This window comes from Halichoeres trimaculatus, unplaced genomic scaffold, assembly GCF_033239565.1.
Source record: "Halichoeres trimaculatus isolate MK-OKI-2021-1 unplaced genomic scaffold, fHalTri1.1 fHalTri1_scaffold_9, whole genome shotgun sequence".
Classification (NCBI taxonomy): domain Eukaryota; kingdom Metazoa; phylum Chordata; class Actinopteri; order Labriformes; family Labridae; genus Halichoeres; species Halichoeres trimaculatus.
This window is the reverse complement of record NW_027437188.1, coordinates 20016178-20040580: the sequence shown is the minus strand read 5'-3', so window position 1 is coordinate 20040580 and position 24403 is coordinate 20016178. Positions and strand designations below refer to the sequence as shown.

At 41.3% G+C, this 24403-nt stretch overlaps 2 protein-coding genes across 2 annotated transcripts; one reads left to right on the top strand and one right to left on the bottom strand.

Annotated features, from left to right (window-relative positions):
- Positions 1-85: 85 nt before the first annotated feature.
- mmp28 (matrix metallopeptidase 28) lies at positions 86-17650 on the top strand. Its single transcript, XM_074679044.1, has 8 exons — positions 86-429; positions 2014-2090; positions 2699-2889; positions 9437-9658; positions 10499-10744; positions 14627-14776; positions 14944-15111; positions 15734-17650. Exons 1-8 carry the CDS (start codon positions 304-306, stop codon positions 16126-16128), a joined length of 1575 nt encoding a protein of 524 aa, XP_074535145.1. The 5' UTR covers positions 86-303; the 3' UTR covers positions 16129-17650.
- Positions 17651-17748: 98 nt separating this feature from the next.
- On the bottom strand, positions 17749-23941 carry fam124b (family with sequence similarity 124B). Its single transcript, XM_074679043.1, has 7 exons — positions 23545-23941; positions 23133-23164; positions 22025-22237; positions 21282-21674; positions 20785-20981; positions 19915-20077; positions 17749-19510 (listed from the first exon to the last, which is right to left on the bottom strand). The coding sequence occupies exons 1-7, from the start codon at positions 23610-23612 to the stop codon at positions 18930-18932; spliced, it is 1647 nt and encodes a 548-aa protein (XP_074535144.1). The 5' UTR covers positions 23613-23941; the 3' UTR covers positions 17749-18929.
- Between the last annotated feature and the right edge of the window lie 462 nt (positions 23942-24403).

The window sequence follows — 24403 nt, the reverse complement described above, 5'->3', positions numbered from 1 at the left end:
GCTATGTTCGTTTTGTGGTATCCACCCTGACATAACATCGCATGTAGTGTGGAGGCATTTAGCCCTGATTGCTGAGCCGCCGTGCAGACAGGGAGAGGGGCGGTGCCGGCCCTCCCACTGTAATACTCCTGCTGGCTCAGTTTGCGCCGTCACTCCTCGCAGCAGGGATGGAGATGTTAGGCGAGCAGCAGCATGCTTTCAGTCACAGGCAGCTTGGAAGAGCCTGAAACTGTAAAAACGCTGATACCTGCAGAGTTATGCGCCATGCACGCTGCGCTGTTTTGATCGTGTGGTCTTCCCGCAATGAGTCGCGGACCTCCGGACCGGTTTGGAGCCGCACACGGCATGACAGCAGCCTGGATCCTGGCCGTGAGCGCGCTGCTTACAGCGCAGACTGCCGTAGGATCCCCGCTGGTCCTGGACCCAGAGGTAATCCTGTCACAGATTAACGACTCTCTCCAGGAGTGTGTGTCTTGGGTAGCTTGACGCAAAAGGTTCAGTGTACTGAAGGAAACTGCTTTGGGCGTTTTTTTCAAAAAGTATGTTTTGATATTTTTTTATAAAAAGTATCTTTAACTAAAACAGCTTACTTAAAAGGTATACAAGAAATAACAGAAATAAACGGCCAATACTTAACGCAATTTTTCACAAGTTTTATGATGATGTTGAATTTTTGAGTCGGTGTTAGTTTTTTACATCTACCTGTGGTGCTTTTTAAACCCATAAGGCGAAGAGAAACCTTAAGATGAGACGAGTTTGTGTCCAACAAATTCACAACAGATAGCATATCTTTATGGAAAACTACGTATTACAGCACAAGCATTTAGGAGTTACTCCTGGCAAACAGGGTGTGTTTTATGCCCCATAAAAGTTCAACACAATTAAAGGAAGTCGACATTTGAAGGTTCTCAGTAACAAGCCAATGTGACCATAACTGATTGTAAAATCCAAATCTTTAACAGCAAGCACCGTTTTTTTCTATTTCTTCTAGGTAAAGTGACTTATTAATTCAACGGGTTTTTTAAAAAAAAAAAACTTTCAATGAAATATTAAATGTTTGTTACAATAATCTATAATTGGAGTTTATATGATTGGTTACTTACATTGTATGAGCAGTGCCCACATGTTGTAGCTGTATTTACTCACTCTCCTGGGGACCTAACCCTGGAAAGGAATCACAATTATTACGTCTTGGGGTAATTTTGAAATTCATAATGTATTCCTCTCACTGTGGTTGAGCTGCATTAGTTTGATCTGCCAGCTGGTTATCCACAAACTGCATTTTCCTCACCATCCAGTGAGACCACACAACAATAGTCTATTCTATATGTTCCTACAGTCCCCCACCCAAATAAAACCCCTCTGGCATGTCTCTGATGGGACCAAGGGACATTTTTTTTCTCACATTCCTGTTTGCAGAGGCCCATCTGTCATCTCCTCAGTTTTGATTTCCATCCCACCTTCACCACATCTGTTATCAAAGCTGCGTGTGCTGTTGTCTGAACATGAAACACATAAAAGGGCTGTGCCTGAGAGTATAACACCATCATCATTGCTAATATCAAACCACAATGCAAAAACACCTGTTGCCATGAGCACAGTCAGTTCATTTTTTCAGTGTTTTACAGGCAATAAACAGCAGAACCATTCTCAACATGCATCTTTGCATGAAATTCACCTTAAGTAATAACTGAGTTGTCAAAAAGACCCCAGGGATTCCCCTGTTCTATGGGTGGTCTATATCTATACATCCGGATTCATAACCTTAAGCAGTTTCACTACCAATAAAATCACTTTACACGCCATGACTTCTCTTTTACTTGCAGGCAAGTATGAATCTGGGGTTTGAGCAAATTTTATGAGAAGCAATTTTGCATGTTACTGTTAAAAATCTAAGCCTTTTTTGAGAGAGGGTCCATAATTATATAGTTTTGGAATGAGCAGTTTTTTGTGTTATTGTTTTCAGTTGTTGTGATTCTGAAGCAAAATTAACCCACACTACACCAACTTCAGGTTTTTCTGGAGAAGTATGGCTACCTCCATCAGGATAACCACATTCACGATCCAGCTGAGATGCAGTCTGCTATCAGGTAAGGGTTTTTTCTTTGAAGCACAAAAGTCCTGACAGAAAAATAAGATGCTGCTGCGTATGGATCAACAATGATCTGAGTTGGTGTGAATAAATGACACAAATTGTGTTTTAGCTGTTTGTGTTCTAAGTGAAGAGCTCAGTGCAGGACAAACCCTCAGGCATGAACGTAAGCCCACTGCAGTAAAACACACCCTCACCTCTGCTGAACCTTGCCTGAACCATCAAAGAATTTCAAAAACCTCGCCCTCTGGCCCTGATACTGGCTGTACTGTAACATAGAAGAGCTTTGCTTTGGCTCAGTGTTGGTCTGTGTGAGCATGTTCATCTCCTGGAGTCCCAGTGGAAACCGTTAATTTAGCGAAATCTGGTACCTTCAGACAACACTGATGTTCCTTCAATGTCAACTGCAAGCTTTATAACACATAAAGCTTGTCTGTCGGTCTTAATTCATTGCATACTTTTCTTCAGTGGTGTTATAGGCAGCACTCTGAAGGCAAACATGTTGGATGTTTTCAGTTTTCCCAGTAGTCTTGGCCTTACTTGAAAAAGTCATCTGCCTGTTCATGTACATATCATTGTTTACACATTTTCTCTCTCCCTATGCAGCAACTTCCAGTGGTTGTCCCGTCTTCCTGTCACAGGTGAGCTCAACAGCGCCACCCTGAAGCAGATGGCAGAGCCTCGCTGTGGGGTGTCAGATGAGGGCAGCCAACAGATCTGGGCTCAGAGGGTGAACTCCGTTCTCACTGGGAAAGGCGTTGGTGCCAGGGGCCGGAGTAGGCGCTCTCCTGTCAGAGGTAATGTGATAGACGACATGTTTTCATGTGTCTTCCTGTTTAAATTCAGATCTACAGTTATGTTTGTTGGTCTGACTTCACCAGGTTTTGTGTCCTGCTGCAAAGTGGTCATAAGGAGGCAACAGTTAACTGGGAGGATCCCGCTCTCTGAACTAAAGCACTAAATAGACTGAAGGGTGTTGTTAAAGTTGGTGGAGTGTCTAATGTTGCACGCGCTGGCCTGGTGGGCGACCACTTTTTGCTGCAATTACACAATCCTGTTTAATTTAAGCTTCTTCACTGGATTAAAACCTTGCTTTTATTTCTGCCTAAGAGCATGTTTTAACTTTGGTTAAGAGCTCTTCTTGGTGTGTTTAGGAGTTTGAAGAATCCATGAAGGGAAAAACACATTTCTTAGTTCACGTGTAAAGTTGAAGGAACTTCCCTGAACTAGAGCATTGTATCCTGCAGCCCCAGCTACACTTAACAGTCTTTCCCTCTGCTCTTTATGACTGAATTGTGCTCTAGCAAAAACCTTGGTTCTGACCAGCAGTGTCCCTTATTTGCTCTCGCCCTAATTTACACGATTATCCTGATTTTCTGCTATTAAAGTATTCATGGTGAGCAGATCACAGCAATTTGAGCTGGCTAAAAGCTGCAGGATTTAAAGTGTTTAACCGTGGTAAAGAGTGCAGCTGTGCACAGCCAAATTTTTTGCAGACTACATGAAGTAATTGAGCAAAGGGCTCCTCCCTCCTAGATTAGAGTACTTAACTGAAAATCCTTGAGAATTACAATGAGGTGTAATTTCTCCAGTCTCACAAACATGCCCATTCTTCATGAGAAGATATGGAAACCAGTCTTTTAACTTGAATCTGCAACTCTAAACGGCACATCCTGTATTTAGAAACCATCCTAGACCAAAATGTGATTCAGTTTTTCTTTTTCTTTTTTATGATAAGAGAATTTTTGTAACACAATTAAAGATCTTAGGACAGGAAGTCTTTTTTATAATCTGGATCTGTGTTCATATAACCCTTGTGTCATGTTTTCTGTTGACTTCTGTTTTCACCCCTGATGTTGTTGCTGCCTCTCTCTGGTCATTTGTCACTCTTCTGAATGAGCAGCAGCAGCAGCAGGTTGGTGCCTCCAGCCTCACCTTGTGTGAAGCCTCTGCATTCCTTCGTGTCACTGACGAGGTTGGCTAATGTTCAGGGAATGCAGTGGCGGCTGATGTTTGCCGCTGCCTCTTCATGTCAGTACCTGACATGTTCCCCCTGGTAAACACATCCACCACTGACTGACTGACTGCAATACAGTGTTCACTTAGGCTGGTTTGCTGTCTCAATGGCCTGATATTTTGCTGCTAAATGAGTGGATGTCTAGTTGAGTGACTGACCTTGTGGATGTATTATAGCTTGTTATTGATGAAAAAAACAAATCACTGTCATTATTCCTGCCCCAGACATGACTCACACGTTTGGTAGCAGTATCATTACACAGAGAGCAGAAAAATGGAGGATACTTTTACACCCTTAGGTCAAACTTCTTTTACATATGGCTTTATATTTCAACTGATTCAGTGTAATGACTTGACTGTGAGGGAAAATATGAACCCAGGACACCCATCCAGATTTGTTGATTCCATCTTAAAATGATTATTTTGTCAAGTAAAATACATGTAAAGTCCAAAGCACAGTTAAGATGTTTTTACTGTCACAACACACACAAAGTACAGTCTAGACCTGCTTTTTTTGTTAAGTGTCTTACAATACAAAGTGTTGTAGGTTGGTGTTTTTAACCAAGACTGATTGTGTGAAACTTTTGTCCAAAGTCACACTTTTACAGCTTAAGACCAGAGGGTAAAAAATGTTTTTTTGTTTTGTTTTTTTGTTTAACTTGGGTTCCCTAGTGATGCAGACACCCTTAAAGCTACAATTTTTTTAGAGCAGGAAGCAGAAAGCACTGCAAAAATGTTGATGTTTAAATTATGGTGTTAGCATTAACTGGACAATAAAAAGTGTAAGAGTAAGGAATAGCCTTTTTAAAATATTTTCCACAGCAGTCTCAGTGAGTAGTTTTTTTGATTGTTACAAGGCAGCAGGAGATTTCTGGTCTGAAAACAGGACTTAAACATGTACAGGACAGTATCAACAAAGAGGAATGAGTATCACTTGATCGACAGATGATGCTTAAATTATCACAAACAGAAAGTTCTTCAGAGTAATTTCAATATTGAATCCTATTTAAATCAATTTGCACTGATCTTATTTATGTTGAAACAAGTCTCATACTAGTTGTCACTAGTAATGTTATTTCTAATATCAGTCCACATATACCTATTGTTTAGGGGTTTTCTCCATAGTTCAGCTGAGCTTCAAGCCAAGTTTCAATTAGTAAACCTAACTCTTAAGATGCTTATCCCTTTGAGCTCTTTGTCCTTGACAGCTGCCTCTGTCTGCTGAGGTCAACCTGTGAGCTACTGCAACACGCAGGTTTGTCAGCCTGTCAGAGTTCGAGCTGTAAGAGTTAGTTTACACCCAGGTGTACTGAGATGGGGTTTTGTTTGGTATGGATATGAGACTGAAAACAGACCTTGACTGGTGATGGACTCTGGTGGTTCTCACATATATTTGCCGAGCTGACATTCCACCCACTATGTTCAAGATAAGCACTTCTAAGTGAGAAAGAGGTGTGTGTGTATGTGTGTGTGTGTGTGTGTGTGTGTGTGTGTGTGTGTGTGTGTGTGTGTGTGTGTGTGTGTGTGTGTGTGTGTGTGTGTGTGTGTGTGTGTGTGTGTGTGTTTGTGAGCTTTCATCTGCCAAAAATTAGGGTCAAAAGTATGAACTGTTTTGATAATTCACCATATTCACGCAGCATCTATTTTACCTAAACTAAAACTTGCCAGCTGATGAAAAGCTGAGTGTTGTGATGTTGTGTACAGACAGTGTGTTCTTGTCACTGAGTCTTGTTTACCTCATCTTCCCAAAAAATAAAACCTTTGATAATTTAATAACATTTAATTTTAAATCATAGCTAGCTGGATGCTAATGCTAGCTATTTGGCCTGATGGGTTATCTGATTTGTTGTTAATATCAAATAGGATCAGATGTACCAGCCATTATCACAAACCCTTTATCTAACTAAGTGGGCAATCTGAAGCCCAGCAAACCATGATAGCACATTAGCTTACCCCCAGCCCTTAATAGCAATAGGTACAGAATTAGATACTTAGGTACTGACCGAATTCTGTCAAAACTACAGATTCGTGTAAAATCAAAAGGTACCATGTTTAGGTGCCTAAATGCATCCTTGTGACAGTGAGGGAGAAGAAGAGTAGGGAATTTTCCATGCTGGACATGAACGCAGCATTACAAGGTTATATATAGAAAAACATTGAAAAAGATACATATTTAATTATTAAACAATTTGTATTTTTTACCACATAAACACAATAAGTACCAAAAATTGGTATAGTTGTGTACTGATACTAATTGCCAGGTACCAGGCATCAGTGCCATATCATTTCAAATGTGAAAGGTACCCATCCCTACCCCCCTAAACATGAAATCAGAGGACAAAAGCAATCTTTTCAACTGATTATTTGCTGTGATAAATGTTAGGATTTACCTCAAGCTCCACTTGAGGATTTGTCTTTTTTATTTTTTTTTATGTTAATTAACAGCTCATCTCATGTATTCAATACTATCTGGCTTCATCATCTCTAGCATTTCATTTCATAGTACTGTGTAGTAGCCAAATACATTCTGGATCAATGGCTTACCCATCAGCCTCAGCTGTAGCTCATGGTCACAGATTATCATCAATCGTTAGCATTTTTTAATGCCTAGCTGGTGAGCTTTGAAGAAACAGGACAGGCCACAACTGAGCTCAAAGTTAACACCAGTTACAAACATTTTTCTTCTACTACCCCATAAACAATAACTTGAGCTATCAGCTGATCTCAGTCACTGCGTGATGTCTGTGATAACCCACTCTCCTCACAATGCTGCCATAGTGGGCATCATGCTAATTACTTCCATAAGGGAAGTTTGGGAATGTCTTGTGTATCTGACTTCCTGGCTTCTCTGCTGTCCTTGGGGAGCTCTTACTCTGCGGCAGTCTGGGGTGGAGAGAAGGCGCCTGAGCTGTGTGGAGAGTACAGATTTACACAAATCATGTTGCAGCAGGCTGTGTGTGTTCGTTTGGGAGTGAGAAATGAAGTTGGGTTGGGAAATTCTGGGAGTATGTTCCCACTGAATGTCTCACTGAGAGATGATTACATGCAGAACTGAGTATGAAATATTTGACCTTCCAAAAACAATATAGGTTCAAAATGGCAGTGTTTGTTTTAATGTTTGTCAGTGAATTTGAATCAGCAGGATGAACATTTTTTAGCCCTTTACTGTTGAAATTTTAAGAGCCAAATTGCCCTCACTCTTACTTTACTTCTGTGACTCTTTAAAACTGAGGACCAACTTTACACTCCTAATATGAATGTTATTGGAGTGTGCCTGAAAAAAATCTGTGGTTATGAAAACAGATACTCTTATTCTTTTGCATATCTCGTGCCTGAATGGCTCCAGATATCAGGATGTTTCATTTCTCTGGGGTGCTTTTGAGCTCTCGTGGTAATTTACAGCATGTAGTACATACCTCTTGTTAATCTTTCTCATCTCTCACCATACTCCGCTGTGTAATTTAACCATGCATAAACGGCATCAAATACCTCACAGGTCCACAATCTTCTTAAACTAGACTGGCTCAGAGTCCTGTGTGTTTTTGAGCAGAGGTGTGTAATGTGAGCGCATGTACTCATGTTCTGCCTCCATATTGGGCAAACATTCATCAACCACAACTTCAAATATTTTGACAACCTAGAGTATACTTGAGTTATCTTGCCACTCTAGGGAGCCTCACATGTAAAAATATGAGTTAATGTCTAAATCTCTTGCTACAAGTAATTTAGAATACATAATGAACTGCCTCCATCCATTGGAGATGGTTTTAACACTCCTCATGTGTTTTACCTCTTCAGGCCCTCTTACAGACACAGTTTAAAGGTAGCACCCTCGTTTTTTTAGCCCACCCATGTTATTTAGTCGATAATTTTTTCAAGTTGTGTCTAAAATTCTGTCGTAAAAATAACAAAACGCTGGAATAAACTGACAGTATGTCTACTGGATGTAAACCTGCACAATTATTGGCTTTTGTTTTGAAACACAAACCCTTCGCATTTTCTGAATGGCTCAACAAACTTTGATATTATAACAGCTAGATTTTTGCAGAGCTGTATAAATGGAGATTTAACTGTACAAACTTCAGAAGAATACTTCTCCCCTGTTTCAGATGTGTTTGGGAGCTCTGTCCACTCAGACTGTCCACTCAGTCAAACTGCCTCTCCCCAAAGGTTCATATTATCTAATGACTGTTTCCTGTCTGCTCGCTGCCAGTGTGTGCTGACTTGATAGCAGAGGAGATGTGTGTTTTCTGTATTGTTTGCTTTGTCGTAGAATTAGCACATTGAGTAATCCCACCAATTTGTGCATTAAAGAACAGCTGACTTAAAAACCAGAGTCCCTCCATCCCCAAACAAATGTGAGATTCTGAAGTCTGCCACACGTGTCATTAAGTTTCAGCTGAGCAACCGCAGACACATGTTGAAGTAAATTGTTTAGTCAAACATGTGCTCATAGTGCTTGTTAGTTTATCCAGCTGCAAGCTAACATGGTTTACATCCTATCATTTGGGCTCTGAGTGACAGGTGTAGGGCGGATCTACTTCAAAACAACACAGCTCAACATGAATTTTCAGACCCTTTTTACCTATTTATAATACAAACACAGTTTTAATCACAGCCTCTCCAACAGGTTATTTTTCTTAACTGTTTATGAAACCTCATAAAATGACCTTAAAAGGCTAAAACTTAACCAGTAGAAATGCCAGGGAATTAATCCAGAAAGTTGTATACAGACGGAAAAATGCATTTGTTGTAAATAAACTAAAAAACCATTGATGAAACTGTGAGAGTAGGTAAACAAAACTCCTCCTGTTGCAAATCTACTTCTGCAGACTTCTAAACAAACTACATTTTGACCTGGGTTTAAGCTCAGACAAAACTCTTCAAATGTAAAGAAAATCTACTCTTTAAGACCATCATGCATTCTTTGTCATTAGTGTTTTGTTTGTGTATCTCTTGAGATCTGTTATTTCAATAGACAGTATGTGTTGATGTTTAAAGATTATTTCCATGAATTATATTTTTCAGATATGCTAATACATGTTGAGTATAATTCTTAAACTTAAAACTCTTTTCATGCTCTTTTCAGGTGATGTAATGGGAAACTTGTGTGATATTCATTCGAAATACCACAAGTTGAGATTGAACTTGGGTTGTCTGCTTTTGTAATTTAACCACTGAGCCAAACTAGCACCCTAAAATGAAATACACAGACATGAGGGGTTACTGTTTGTTTATTTGGTGATTTTATCTGCTTGTGCTGGCTTTAGCTGTTTGATAAGTGAGATTAGAGCTCTAATATCCTCTGTGTGTTTGTGTGTTTAACAGCTGAGAAGTGGTACAAACGCCATCTGACCTACCAGATTGTGAATTGGCCTCGCCACCTTTCTGTGGCCTCTGTGCGGCTGGCGGTTAACGCAGCCTTCCAGCTGTGGAGCAATGTGTCGGGTCTGGTGTTCCAGGAGGCTCCTGAAGGTCCTGCAGACATCCGGCTGGCATTTTATGAGGGAGACCACAACGACGGGGCCAGCAACGCTTTTGACGGACCAGGTCAGGAACCACCACATGTTGACTCACACTGTTATCGCTACAGCCAACAATTTTGTTTAGTTTGTGGTGGTCCTTTCTTCTACTGTTGTGTATGAGGGTTGATTGAATGATTTGTATGGTTGAACTCAGTTGGTAGAGCGGACACCTCATGTACATCGTCTACAGTCTTCTTTATACTAGTCAGAGGGTCCTTTCAGTACCCACTCTCTTTCGGCATGTATGTGTCATAATCCCATCAAAAATCCAGACAAGGCCACTGTTTCTTTAGAGGAAGTAGACAGATTATTATGAATAATCTGATTTAAGGGCCAAAGTTTGATTACACACCAGCTTCAGTTACACACTACAAAGAGCATGCATGATTAGTAAGATAAACTTGAGGGTCCCATATAACGTTTAGCACAACCATTGCACTTCATGGTTGTTTCTTTTCTTATGTGAACTTCTTTTGTACTTTGCAAAACACCTTTATTAGCTTTATGTAATCTGATGTGTTTGAGTTATATTTTCTTATATGTTTTATTGAGTTTATGTAAACTGACCATCTCCCTGTGGTAGACGTGCTAGCAGTTGGTCACATATTACTACTGCTTCTTGCATTTCAAGTGTTGTAGCTGTGCTTTCATCATGTTTACGAGTGGTGACGTTTAATTTGACTATTATTTATACTTTCCTGACTTTCTTATGCAACCCATCTCATGGCAGCATTAACAAGGATTTTAGAAACTCCCACTATGATCTCATTTTCTTCTGCAGCTCATGTAGGGGCATCAGTGTAATCAGTAATCCCAGTTGAGGATGAAGTATTTGGATTAAACTGATCCTTTGTTTGACTTTCAGGAGGAACTCTGGCTCATGCCTTCCTCCCACGCCGCGGGGAAGCCCACTTTGACATGGCCGAGAGATGGACACTTAATGGACACAAGGGACACAACCTGTTCATAGTTACCGCCCACGAGATCGGACACACTCTGGGATTGGAGCACTCACCTGTCCGTCACGCCCTGATGTCGCCATACTACAGGAAGCTGGGCCGCAGCCTGGTGCTGAGCTGGGATGACATCATCGCTGTGCAGCAGCTGTACGGTGAGATGAACATGCTTTTTATGTTGACCTGTTCAACCCTGTAAAACATATTTCTTTTGCTTCTTCTTATTCTTCCGTCCAGGTCTGAATATTTCTGAAACTTAGAGGAATAGAATAGAGAAGGGAAGTGTGTGGTTCTTAAAGCTATGGTCTACGATTTGAAGCTAGGTAAATATTATTAACACCGTTTTGAGGCCTTTATGGTCCGATGGTCTGATCTATGCAAAATAAAAACCAAAAAGAATGAAAAAAATCCATTCAGTACAGCAGCTGCAAAACGTCTTAATAATTGACCAATCTGAACCGTCGTTACCCTCATTTTGGATTTGTGCGTTAGTCCATCCAATCCCCTGTCTCCCTCGCTTCGCACCGTCATGCCCATGGTCCCACCTCGTCCTTCCCCACTACCCCTCTCACGTCAGCTAGCTGCTCAGCTACCGAAGCGTCATGGAGCCAGACGGGAACGGGTCGGCCCTGTCAATAGATTTTAGCATAAGTTAGCCACACATCTTTAGCATTGTAAACTGAGCTGGTGAAGACACGCCGCGAAAGGTAAAGCCTCGCCCACAGTCGGCTCTGCTCTGATCAGCTTGCAGTGGCAACGCCAGACCTGCTTTGCCGGCTTATTCATGGTATTGATCGCGCCGGTCCAATTGAAAAAGCTACCACTGTGTGTTACAAGGAGGATGACTGTCTTGTTTGTTACATTTTCTGCCGGCTGGCTTCTTGCTCTGTCGGAGGGGGCGTATTGTTAGGAGGCGAAGAAGGGCGATACGAGCTGGGGGGCGGGATCTTGGAACACGGAGGGGAGGGGTGAGTGAGGCTGCGTTTTTCAAATGTGTCTCATCAGCCAAACTGGGTCTCAGATCGTAGACCATAGCTGTAAGTCAGGAAGACTATTAAACCAGGCACCCTTCTGAGGCACACACACAAATTTTTTCCACTATCCAGTTTGAAGCTTGAAAAAAACACTAGTGGATTGATTATAAATGTCTAGCCTCAGGATGGCTCAGCTAAAGATCATCCAAGAGTTTGCTGCTCATCCTGAACTAATTTTCAAACTCTTGCTGCCTGTTACACAAGTATCTGACTTGTTATGCCTACCTTTTGCTCTGCTGCCTATTAAACCTGGAGTGATTGCACTGAGCTGTGAAAAGGCCAGATCGGCAGCCCTGGAGGCCACCAGCTGCAAACATAGAAAGAGAATAACTAGAACAGCGAAGCTTGTAGTGAGCTCCCATAACTACAAAAACTTGAACTTGACAGAAACCACAACATCACAACATCGATAAAAAGAGAGATGCAGCTCATGATTGTGAAGTTTTAGATCAGTCATTCATGGATGTGACAGATGCAGAGGTTTTTCTGCTCTACCATGTTCAGTTCTATGACTTCTCAGCTGAAGGGAGAAGAAGGTTTAGACTGAGGGCAGCGGAGGTGGTGTGAACGTCAAAATAACTCTGTGCCTTATAACCCCCCTCCCACACACACACACACACACACACACACACACACACACACACACACACACACACACACACACACACACACACACACACACACACACACACACACACTGGCAGAAGGACTGGTTTTCACTTAAGGTAACACACATAAACATTGTCAGTAGCCTCTATGTGTGTTATCACTCAGCCTCACAGAGCTCCAGCCTCTCAGTGTTTACTGGGGTGTTTTGTTGTGGTAGATTGCTGGGTTTGTCGCAGTGATCTATTTTCATTGGATAATGGAAATATGGGATATGGAAACCTCAGAATCTCTGTTTTTGAAGAGTGTTATCTCTCTGCCTATGGGACTAGTTTGCACTCATGTGCTCACTGACTCAGTGCAGCAGTTTGCTTAAAATTGCATTTCTAACCTGTGTGCAGCATACATACCTTCAGCTCCTATTTGACCCCCCTCTGGGATGAATTGTGTTACAACGCAGACTGTTTTTTAAGCTTTCTGCCCTGTATCAACCCTGAAATAGAGTCTGAAACAGCTGCAAGTGATGCTCTGTGCAGGAATGTTTGCCCTGCTGCAGGACAGTCTCACAGTCATTTGGATAATTCAACTCTGAACTTGAGATTCAGCTGAGCAGAGGCTTGAAGGCATATTCCTCCTCCATGTTTACCGTTTGAGGAGTCCCATCTGCTCAGTCTCTAGAGACATCAGGACTTGAGATTCCTAACATGGTATTTGCCAGCCATTTTTCTTCAGGGCCTCCTTTGTTCACTGTGAATTAAAGAAAATACCCCTGACCACCTTTTATTACTCGCTGAGTCTTGGATTGTTGCGCTAAATGCTAAACCTGTCGGGAAATGCACATGAGTAACTCTTGTTTATGCTTCACAGAAAGTTGGATGTGGTTCAGGTGGAGTTCATCAAAGTGCAGTTTGATTTCAGGCCTGCTTATCAACCTGCTTCCTCCCTACAGCAGTCATCTCTACAGACTGCAGCTGCTCCAGCATAAATGTCAGGCAGCCCCAGAAACACACTTGGACAAGTAGCGTAACTGACAGCACTGCAGGCGCTGTTGAGTCTACATCTGCTTTAAGATGTGAGCTTTAGGCTTTCTGTGTGTGTGTGTGTGTGTGTGTGTGTGTGTGTGTGTGTGTGTGTGTGTGTGTGTGTGTGTGTGTGTGTGTGTGTGTGTGTGTGTGTGTGTGTGTGTGTGTGTGTGTGTGTAGGTACCAACTAATTCCAACATAGCAAATGTTACTCTAAGCAAAATATAGAGTGAATAAAGATTGTTATAATATATAACAATCTTATATATATATATATATATATATATATATATATATATATATATATATATATATATATATATATATATATATATATATATATATATATATATATATATTTTTTTTTTTTTTTTTTTTTTTTCTAAATATTATCTATATTAAAGCCCAGTGACCATAAAGTGTTGAACTTGTGATGTGCATTAGACTTTAACAAATTGCAACTTGTAAAATATTAATGAACATTTAATGATCTTTATTATGTTGATGGATTTTATTCAAACCAGCAGGTAAAAGCAGAACTTCAACTTTAATTGTTTCATAACTACATCATGACATTTTGCTCTTGAGTATGAGTATGTAAGTATGAGTAAGTATGTATAGTTCTTGAGGAATGGTAGATGTAGACAGAGTGAGGTCACACATCCTTATCTCTTTCACACACACACAAATGCAGACAGACACACACACACACTCATTGGAAGCATTAATTGGCAGCTGTCCAGGTGTTATCCACTGTGATGTGTATATCTTCTTTTCCTGCTGCTTCCTCTGGTCCTTGGGTGTTCAGATTTTATCCTCTTCCTACACAAATGTTTGTTCAGCTCCTTGCAAACACGAAAAATGGCTGTAATCATGCCTAAAACACCCTCATTTATCCTTTATTCTCCTTTCCAGTGTACTTTTTACCTTCTGTTAAGCTTTTGTGTTCTTCTTTCTAGTCTTTGATCTCGTGTAAAAATAGCTGTTTTAAGGGCTGTACAAGTCAAAGCAGAAGTTGATGGATTCCTAAATTTAGTAAAGGTCTGAGTATGCACTCTATCAGGACTCTGGTGTTTATTTCCTTTGCAGAAAAATGTCATCCATCTGTGTACATCTACCCAGCCACATCCTGTAAAGGACAATTTAAATGTTAACATTACCAGGTCCTGTTTTTGCAGAGGGCAGTACTGTTTGTCTTTCCATTTGTTCCCATGCTGCCCAAATACTTACACTGTATAACATATGTATTAAAATATCACTGACCTGCTACAGTAGAATGCTTGTTTCTCCAGATAACTCAAGTGGAGAAGGGCAGAGAATTGGCAGTGTCCAAGGTGCTTTATTTTTAAGTTCATTGTTTTCTTCTTGCTCTCAGGTAAGCCATCAGGTGACCTCCCTATCAGGCTACCTGGACAGGTTCTGCACGCCACACTGCAGGAGTGGGAAACCACAGAGCTTCACAGCGGGCATCAATCAGCAGGGCAGCCGCTCTACTGCCAGGGTGTTTTTGATGCCATCACTATGGGTGAGATCCTTGTGAAACTGTCTAAAGAATGGCATGAAGCCACATCCTCCAAGACTGTTGTAACTGGATTGACTCAAAGAAGCTTAATAAAAATCAGACTGCTCTCTTAAACTGTTTAACTGCAGTGGATCGAAACTGTTCTGACCCACGTGTTTATATGTCTCCAGACCAGAACAAGGCGGTTCTGGTGTTTCGTGGCAGTGTGTACTGGATGGTATCAGCTGATCACGTTGTGAGCGGCCCTTTGCCTCTCCGTGAGCGCTGGTCTGCTCTCCCTCCAGCTATAGAAGCTGCTGCCTTCTCCTCACTGGACTCCAAGTGGTATTTTTTTAAAGGTACTGCACAGTGAGCCTGATAGTGTGACTCACACCTCTTTTTAAAGACATTCCCTAACCTAGTGCCTAACTTCACGCATCTGTAAAAAGAAACCAGAATAGATTTTATTGTGCCTTTCAAATAGGAAAGCTCTTTTTATGGAGTCCTCGAGAATGAAGTCTCCGCTGTAGTTTTACTCCCTTCATCCTGAGTGTTAAAGGTTAAAAACCTAAGTTATTGCTAGGTTTTACTTTGCTGTCAAAAATGACAGTTATATAGAAACTGGGACACTCTGCTAAGACTTTTTCTTTAGTTTCACCTTCACTGGGAATTCACTGGAGAAGAAGACACATACAACTCTTTAGAAGTTGATAGTTACATTTGCATGGGTTATTACATTCTGGATTTTTTATGTCTGCTATTTCTCATTTTTTTAAGTAAGCTGCAAATTGAGGTAGACCTGTCACTGTTACAGTTTTAAATGGAATTTTATGTCCTGGATGAGCTGTGTAGCAACTACAATCAACTTGTTTTATTTGAATGTAGATTTTGTTAAACAAGCTCTGATACTGTACATGTCAAAAGTCTTTAACTAACAAACCAACAGAAGTGTAAACTTGTTTCATGCTTTTTGGTATGCAGGGAAGAGGATGTGGCGATACACAGACAGCGTGCTGGACCCCGGCTTTCCCAAGAAGAGCAGTGAGCTGGGACTACCTCACCATCCTGACTGTGCTTTCTTCTACACTCCTCTGGGTCACATGGTGGTATTCAAGGGCTCCCGCTACTCTGTGCTCAATCTTCAGACCCTGCACCAGGAGCCCTACTACCCCCGCCGACTGACTGACTGGACTGGTGTGCCTCAGGGGACTAATGGGGCGCTGACCCGCCCAGATGGACGCCTCTACCTGTTCAGGGAACAGCGCTTCTGGAGATTTGACCCCATCAAAGTTCGGGTCACCAGGGAGGGCCAGTGGGCTACAGATCTGGGCTGGACTGGTTGCAGCAATGCCCCTCAAGGCAACAATATACTTTGACCAACAGAGGGCGCCATGAGCCTTTCAAATGTGCAATGCAGGGATTTGTGAAATCTAAAGGTGCTGTAATGTTTTAAACCAGCAGTGTGGTTACATGTTGCAAAGGGAGCCAAGCTCTGAAAACTCCTGCTATGAAGGGATTCAACAGAAATACACAAAATGAGTCATCTGTTTGGACACGCCAGCAGTAGTTGCACTGCAGCACCATGGGTAATACTGTATATGGACATACAGATAGCTTCATCAGTACATGTGAGAAACTGTGAGGCTGTGCAAACTGATGACTGTTTTCAAAAATATCTTGTCTGATTGTGATCTCATACTGAAGAGAAACCAAAGTGATGTGTTTGTATCATTCCTTTTTGTGGTGTCACTGACATTTGTAACATATGGTATAAATATCTTTTACTTACTGTGGTCTGTAATTGTCTGTTCCTTTGAATGTGAGTGCTGTAATACTCCCAGTGCAGTTCAAGCCGCACATTGGACCTCAATTCTAAGCAACATCTTCAAAACAAGGAACTCGACACATAAATCCGGCTCTTTGGAAAACAGGTAACCAAGTGTGTCATTGGGTACAGGTGAGCAGTGGAGGTGGGTGAATTGTGTATCATTCTGGGAAATGAACCAGTAAAGACATAGAAAGTGCAACAGCTGCTTTCAAAGTGAAATTAAGAGTGACTGCAGCAGCAGTTTGAACCCACTGTGAGATGATACCCCTTCACCTCTGACTTTGTGAGTGTTTCCTGCTGGAGTGTGTTTATTTCCATCACTGCAGGCAGGGCACTGCTCTGTCAGTCAATGACTACACACTTTATTCATTTTTACAGTGGCACTGGACACTCAAGCAGTTAGCCCCCACAATCTGTCCACAACAGAGAACTGTTTATCAATTCATCTAAACAAAGCCTTCAGAGTTTCTTAGCATCACTGATCATTTGAAACTCAGAAAAAATTTAAGAGAAAGAGGTCTTTCCTATGATGCATGAGTCTTCTAAAGTGACAAGGACGAACTGAACTTTTCAATGTCCATTTTTCTCAAGTCTGCATCTCAACAGTTTCATGCACTAAGAACTGTGTTTTTTTTTTTTTTGTTTTAAACTTTATAAGAAAATAGGAAGAAACTTTCTGGGCATTTTTATCAGTAACAGAGCTGCGCAACTTGCCACTTTTGTGAGATTCAGATCACTAACTGAAGAGTTGTGGGGGCTGGTTCTAAGCTATTTGCATACCCTTTTGGGTTATTTCTTTTAGCAGGATTAAAATTAAAATATGCAGCAATAAGCTCAGTGTGGCAAATTGCACAGTGGTTTGCTGGTAAGCAAAATCTGAAGGATGTAACATTTTTCTTTCATGAAATTTCTTCTCAAGTGTAAACCTGGTTTTGAATTGCCACAAAATGGGTGTGGTAAGATTTTTAAGTATTTAACTATAATTCAAAATTTGAAAACGTCAAAGCATATAAAATATAAAGTTTGTACAGCAAATGGCTTACTGAATGTTGTAGAGTCTAACAAATATAGTAAAGAAAAAACTGCTGATCCAGCCACCTTGGTGCACAGACTTATTCATAAGTTCACAATCCACATTTGAAAGTTTAAAAAATAAAATTACAAAACACTAATAAAAGTATCCTTTATCATTTAGAACTCAAGGAAAGCCTTATACACAAACAGGTCCTTTTGGCAAAGTAAATGTGTTCTGCACAATATGGCAGCCAGACCATAATCCTGCTGTTGTGATGCTGGACAAGACAAGTTAAAAAAAGAAAATAGAAATAAAGTTGAAGTCTGGAAGAAGTGGGGGTGACTGGTGAAGCAGAGATGTCTGGATCAATATTTAAAAAAAAGAAAAAGTTTTCCTTGACTTCTTAAACATGTTTTATCAGTCGTGTCTTACAAACATTTTTATCATAAGTGCAATGACAAATCATCTAACGGGGTAATTCATGATGCACCAATTCTGAACATCTGCAGTAAATTGAACTTCTCAGCTCTCTGTGGCTTAACAGTCATTATCATTCCTGAGGTCTCAGGCTCAGGAAACACCAGGGCTACTTGAAAACACTGAATACTAACAGTTAGTTCATTATTACAAATAAAAATCAAACAAAACATTTTCCTGAAGTCCAGATATTTTCTTTACAAAAAATCCTGCTAACTTCAGGCTATCTGAGAAAAAATCCTCTTCAATACAGAGACTTCTCCAGGTATTTATAACCCCAACTTTACTAACACAAAGATCTTCTTCAGAACAACTGCATGAAAAACAAAAATCAAAAGCCTCTGGGTTAATCCTACGACAGACGTACCACACTTTGAGCGCAATCAGGCTAAATCTGATTCTAATCAAAGAGCAACCTCTCTCAGATCATCTTTATCTGTTTCAAAGGCAATCAAAACAACAGCCTAGTTTATTAACACTACAGAGATCTAGACTGACACTATAACCCCGGCATTAACTCCTCACAGAGCTTCTCTGTCCTGTTTGTTAAATGTAGAGATGTATTTAACCAGAATAGCTGCACAAATCATCACTTTGATGAAAGACACACAACTGTTTTCATCTCCTTGTGTCAGCAGGTGTGGGTGAGAGTGGGACAAATGTAAACAAAAAAGTCAAACGGATTTTAGAATTTCATGCCAAATGACTTCTGAGTGAAGTTAAACTTTGGATTCTTCTGGATTTGTGATGACTGTGTTGTTTCGGTGGTGTTCCCCTACATGAATTCATACCCTTCTAGAAGGTTTCCTCTCCTTTCTGACCTCTTCTGTCAACTAATCACCAAAGTACAGTGGGATTTAGATGAAGAACTCATCAATAGGTTCCTCACTGCGTGCAGATAGATGATCTGTAGTAGTCCTGTTTTCCACCACAGGCTCTTTGGAGGGGCTCTGCCCTGCTGCCTTAGTCCTGCTCACACAGCCCTGCATGGCTGCTTTCTGACAACTAGAGGAGCCCCATGTCTTTGAGAGAACCAGTGGGTGCATGTGTTTCAGGGGCAGACGTTCAGTCAGACTGTCAATTGCTGAAGCCCCAACAGCTGCTGGTCTCTCAGATCTGAGAGTGTTCAATAGATCCACAGAAGAAGAGCGAGTGATTGTTGTGACAGCAGAGTCAGAGCAAGGAGTGACAGCAACTCCGGTGTCCACGTTGGTCTCGGGCTCCTCCTCCTCCTCTTCCAGGAGAAGATGGGACAGGGAGCGAGTGATGGAGGGGTGCAGGGGAGACTCAGGGAGAATGGTGGTTGAAGGGCTGCTGCGCTGGGAGGAGTAACAAGAGCTGCCTGGAGGGGTGCTGCAGCAGCTCCCTGATCCCAGACTCTCTGCTCCTCTGCCTCCATGAAGCTTCTCCAGGACAGGGTCACTGCGCGGCCTCTGACCTGTTAACACAAAACCAGAAAACAACAGGCTGGGTCAAGTGTGAATGCTTTGAATTCACCAATGTGTTTATTGCCCTTAACCACCACTGTATGAGTTTACAGTCTACTTTACTTCACTATTTGTCACATTTTCCCTTTGGTTGTTTGATTACAACAGAAGGCAAAAACTCAACAGGATGACTTTAAGATTTAACACTTCTTGGAAAACATAAATTTCAGTACTACGATGGTCATAAAGGAGCCACACATTGCAACAAACCTTTAACACACTGGTCACCTGGCCAGCACTGAGAAAATAATCCTGTCAAAGATTGAGTCATTGTCTGATCAGTGCTAACTTACAACACAGTGCTTTGACACAGCTGAGTTCATCATCTAAACACAGTTCCCTCCTGCACTCTCACCTTGCCTATGTGTCTGCCAGGGCAGGGTTGTTTGGATGCTGCAAGGTGACAGGCTATGGCCCTGTCCTGAGCTCCTGAGCTGAATTCCTCGAGGGGACATGCTGGGGCAGGTCAGGGGAAAAGCACAGGTCAGAGGTCGCTGGGGTTGAGCTGGGGTTTTCACCTGCAGCACAGAAGGACAGGCGGAGGAAGATTATGATTTACACCCGGACTGGAGGGATTTAAACTAGATAAGTTACTTTAACAGAATTAACGTAGATGCATCTGACATATGGCTTGCGTGACAGCTCTGAGTGACTGAGTGAAGCAACCACAGACCACCTTGATTCCTGTATCAAAGAGTCATTTATTCCTGTACGAACAAACATGAGTAAGCATAAAAATAACTGCTTTTTCCCACTGAAAGTGGAAAATCTGTATGCTATTAAGGGAATTGGCAAGCACTGTACAAAGCACAAACTTTTCATTCTAGAAATAGCATTTACGCTTCACAACAAACTCAGATCCTGCTCTTTAGACTCTGTATTTTGTGAGATAATTACTAGAGACTTAAACCCTCCAGCAGACGACTGGGGACCAACACAACCACTATTGTTAAACAAACCACATGATTTAACTGGACATAAAACAAGTAGAGGCTTTCCCTTCATTTATAATTACCCAGAGAGAAAAGGAAAGCAGACCAAAACACGTAACAAACAAATTAGGTCATTCAGCAGCAGGAAAATCCTTCAAAGAAGGAAAAAAAGAACAGGGCACACATCATTCACAGTGTAAGCTCATCTAATTTTCAATAAGTTCTATAACATTTTAATCAAACTTTTTCAGCATATTTTTGGCTGAGATTAAGAAATTTTCCTTTACACTTACCTGGAAGAGAACCTTGTTGCCATCAAGGTCTTCTGTCTGCCAGCGAGTCGTGCTGATTGGGGTACAGGGGTTGGGCATCAGAGGTACTAACTGTCCAATTTCATCCACACTAAACTGCAACACAGCAGAGCTGCATGGCTCCACCCGAATCCCTGGGGACAACTGCTTTATTGCCAGCTGCATGCACAGCCCAGGTTCTGTAAAAGAAGGTGAAATAAGATAGGCATTATGGCCAGAGCATAACTGTCGCAATGAAAATGTAATGAAGAACAAAAGTTAAAGAAGACATATGTTAAATTATTCTGTTTCCTTTTTTGGGAGGACTACCTACCAAAACACAATTTGTATTTTATACATAAATTTCACGTAACCAAATGCAAATAAATTCAAGGCTAAAGCTAGTAGATGTGTACTAGAAATGAAGTTGTTTTGTATCACTTCTCAGCTTTTTTCAATAGTCATCAGTTCAAGTTTTTAAAGAGCACACACTGACGTACCTGTGTGGAGAGTAAACCAACAGAAACCCGTCTTCTGCTCCTCTGCCTGTCGCTGCAGCACTGTCTCATATAGTCGCACAGCATCTTCATAGTTGTCATACCCACTGTATAACGTCACACGCAGTATTTCCCCTCCACAGTGCACTGGTCGAACCCCCCACACAGGCATCCCTGCACCCAGACTGTAGAAGTCTCTGCTGGGCAGGAGGTACGGCCGCATCAGGGGGTTAGTGGGAAAGCTGCCAGAAGTGATGTGGATCCCGGTCCGTCTGCCGCAGCTCTCAGTGTGGTGGTACTGCCATGGTGGATGCTGGAAGAAGTCCAGCACTTTCAGGATTCGCTCCTCCCCGTATGCCTCATGAAGGAAGAAAGTGATGGCCAGAGAAGGGTAGCCTGAAACATTTTTAGCAGAGATTTATGTCCCGTAAAACTTAAATAAAATCAAATGTAAGGCTAGTTTTTGAATGGTATGATTACATTATACACAAACATAATGCACTACTTGGTTAAAAGTATAACATTTCAGAGACTAACAGCCATTAATGAAAAGTAAAACTGCTCTCAATCTCAGCTAACGTTTATTGCTCTCACATCTGGAAACAATTCACTTGTTCCACAGAGAGAAAAAACAGAAGAGTTTAATGCACAGACACGGCGGGGGTTTGTATCCCTGCAGATGAAACCACCTGGATCTGAGAGTATAATGAGTTGTATTTGTGAAAGGGATAGGGAGGGATCCTCACCTGCCACAGGACAGAAGCGGGCGTAACTCCTAACCGGGGCGGCTCTCTCTGACACATGGAAGATTCTGAGGCTCGGGCAGAGCCAGCGGAGAAGGCGATCCAGGGTGTGCTGGAGCAGCAGTGAATCTCCAGGGTTGGCCAGCAGATGCAAGTTCATCAGCAGGAACGGCTGCTGCGGCCGCCGCTGCCTTGCCCGACTTGTCATAAGCTCAACTTGGAATACACACACAAGCAGTTTATTAGGGTTACCTAGATATCTGAAGAGATATAGACATAAAATATTAAGACCAGACATCAAATAGAACGTACAATCTTTAGCTTATATTACAACAGCCTGGCTCTGTAGTAGAAGAGCCTTGGTCTGCCTGCAGTCCTTACTCCTTTCCCATTGGAAAAAAAATAAAGTCTTTATGAAATAAAAAAATATGACAAGAAGAATCTACACTGTTTGGCATCTGATATCCTCTTTCAAGCGAAAAAAGGGCAAAACAACACCAGAAATAAATCTTTTCAGTTCCCCAAATTTGAGAAGAGGTGACATGATGGTAAACATCCCACAGTCCCAACGTTTTTAAAACATGTTGCTGGCATAAATTAAAAGATGAACATCAATTTTCCATTAAAAATATATATTTTTTATTACATATTTCTGTTTCAATATTTGATATGATATCTTTGCACTATGTTTAATATGATATACATTATAAAGAGATAAATGGAGGGTTCCAACCTTCAAATTCAATCTTCTGTAGGTTTTGGAATGTGGTTATTATTTTTTCTTTTACAATCAGTTTGGCACACATTCCCACATGCAAAACAGACACTAAAAATAGTTTTGGGACTTCAGGAGCTTAAATTCTGGCACATACTATCATCACTACTTTGATAAAGTGCAGTGTTGACTGTTTATGGTAACTTTTTTTCATAGTACAAAGTAAATTTAGAAAAAGCAGAGTTTTTTAAAATTGAAGGGGGGTCAGCTTTTCTGGAGAACAAATACATGTTGGGAGACAAGGACATCTCTACTTGGTGCATGTTAAGGATAAATTTAGCTTTTTTCCCTTGTCTGTGTATGCTTTGAGCTTCATACAAGAGAGTGAAAACTTACTGCCAGATGATGACATCCTGCTGCAGTCTGACCTGAACAACACAAAATAAGAACACAGGTTTGTTTACTTCAAAAACAATGTTTCTCAAAGTTTGGACAAAAATCTGTCTCCATCTTGTGGTTAGTTTGATGGTTTGGAAACCTGCCCCTGCGATTTGGTCACCATGACAACACATTATCGTTACAAAGCTAACAGTACTTCAAAAGAGAATTTATCAACAAATCAAACACAAAGTGGAAAACCACGTACGGAAAGCACAAAAATGAGACAGAAGAGAATTTCTGCTTTATAACGGCTAGCACCTTCACAGTTCACTGAGTTGAACTTCATTTTTCTACTGAGGCTAAATGAAGGCGAAGTTGTGGTTGCTAACGTTAGCCCCGGAGCTAACGCAGACAACAGTTAACTCACTCTGCAGTTTCAGCCCCAGAGTCCACGTTTTCATCGTCTACTTTCTTCACCGCTGCTCTTCGAAACATAGTCCCATACACCTTTCACATCTGGTCGTTTGGGCACTCCGTCAGATAGCGATGGTAAATCATCCTGTTTGATTCCGCTCCACAGTCATCTCCAGTCCAAAAACTGGGACTCTTGCTGGGACGCTGACGTCAGCGGGCAACCATACACCGTTATGTTCAGATACAAGCTGTGGGTGATTCTGGAGCTGTGCAAGAATACACGAAACTGGAGATGCCCTCGTTGACGATGAGAAGAAATACGTGCTGTTCTGTATTGGTGAATTTAGTGAGCCCAAAGTCCGGGCGAAAGGGAGCAGGGAAGTTGGGCTCCTTAAATCTAAAGCCGCCGATAATAACACGGAGCAGATGGCGTGCGTCTAACAATATGAGAGGACAAAGGGGGGTGTCCAGACGGGCTGAGCAGAATTAAAAGTGCAGGGGACGTTTGAAGGGGAGGCTTTAAACCCTGAAACTTAAATACAGTGATTGTTAAGAGCATTACACCCCTAAACAACTCACATTTGAAACAACACGATAATACTCTCTAACTTTTCATAGACCGTTTTAAGTTACATAGCCTGCTTTACCAACAATCACTGATGCTGTCTGACACTGACACCATTCAACTTGATATTCTGTTATGAATTGGTACTGAAAGTGTCTTATCTTATTGGAAGCCCATTTCCACTAGTAAAAAAAAAAAAATCAAAAGAAAAGTTTGAAAACAGAAGCTGTAAAGTTATAATTAGACGTGAAGTATTAATAAGGAGATATTGAGAAATAACAGTTAGATGCTAAATCATAAGAATTGA

Excerpts from the sequence above, each read along its gene's own strand:
- mmp28 (XM_074679044.1), top strand. The coding sequence starts at position 304 with ATGAGTCGCGGACCTCCGGACCGGTTTGGAGCCGCACACGGCATGACA. Across the intron at positions 430-2,013 it reads CGCTGGTCCTGGACCCAGAG|GTTTTTCTGGAGAAGTATGG; the intron begins GTAATCCTGTCA and ends CACCAACTTCAG. Across the intron at positions 15,112-15,733 it reads CAAGTGGTATTTTTTTAAAG|GGAAGAGGATGTGGCGATAC; the intron begins GTACTGCACAGT and ends TTTGGTATGCAG.
- fam124b (XM_074679043.1), bottom strand. The coding sequence starts at position 23,612 with ATGTTTCGAAGAGCAGCGGTGAAGAAAGTAGACGATGAAAACGTGGAC. Across the intron at positions 20,078-20,784 it reads GCAACAAGGTTCTCTTCCAG|GTGAAAACCCCAGCTCAACC; the intron begins GTAAGTGTAAAG and ends TCTGTGCTGCAG. Across the intron at positions 19,511-19,914 it reads CTGGCAGACACATAGGCAAG|GTCAGAGGCCGCGCAGTGAC; the intron begins GTGAGAGTGCAG and ends TTGTGTTAACAG.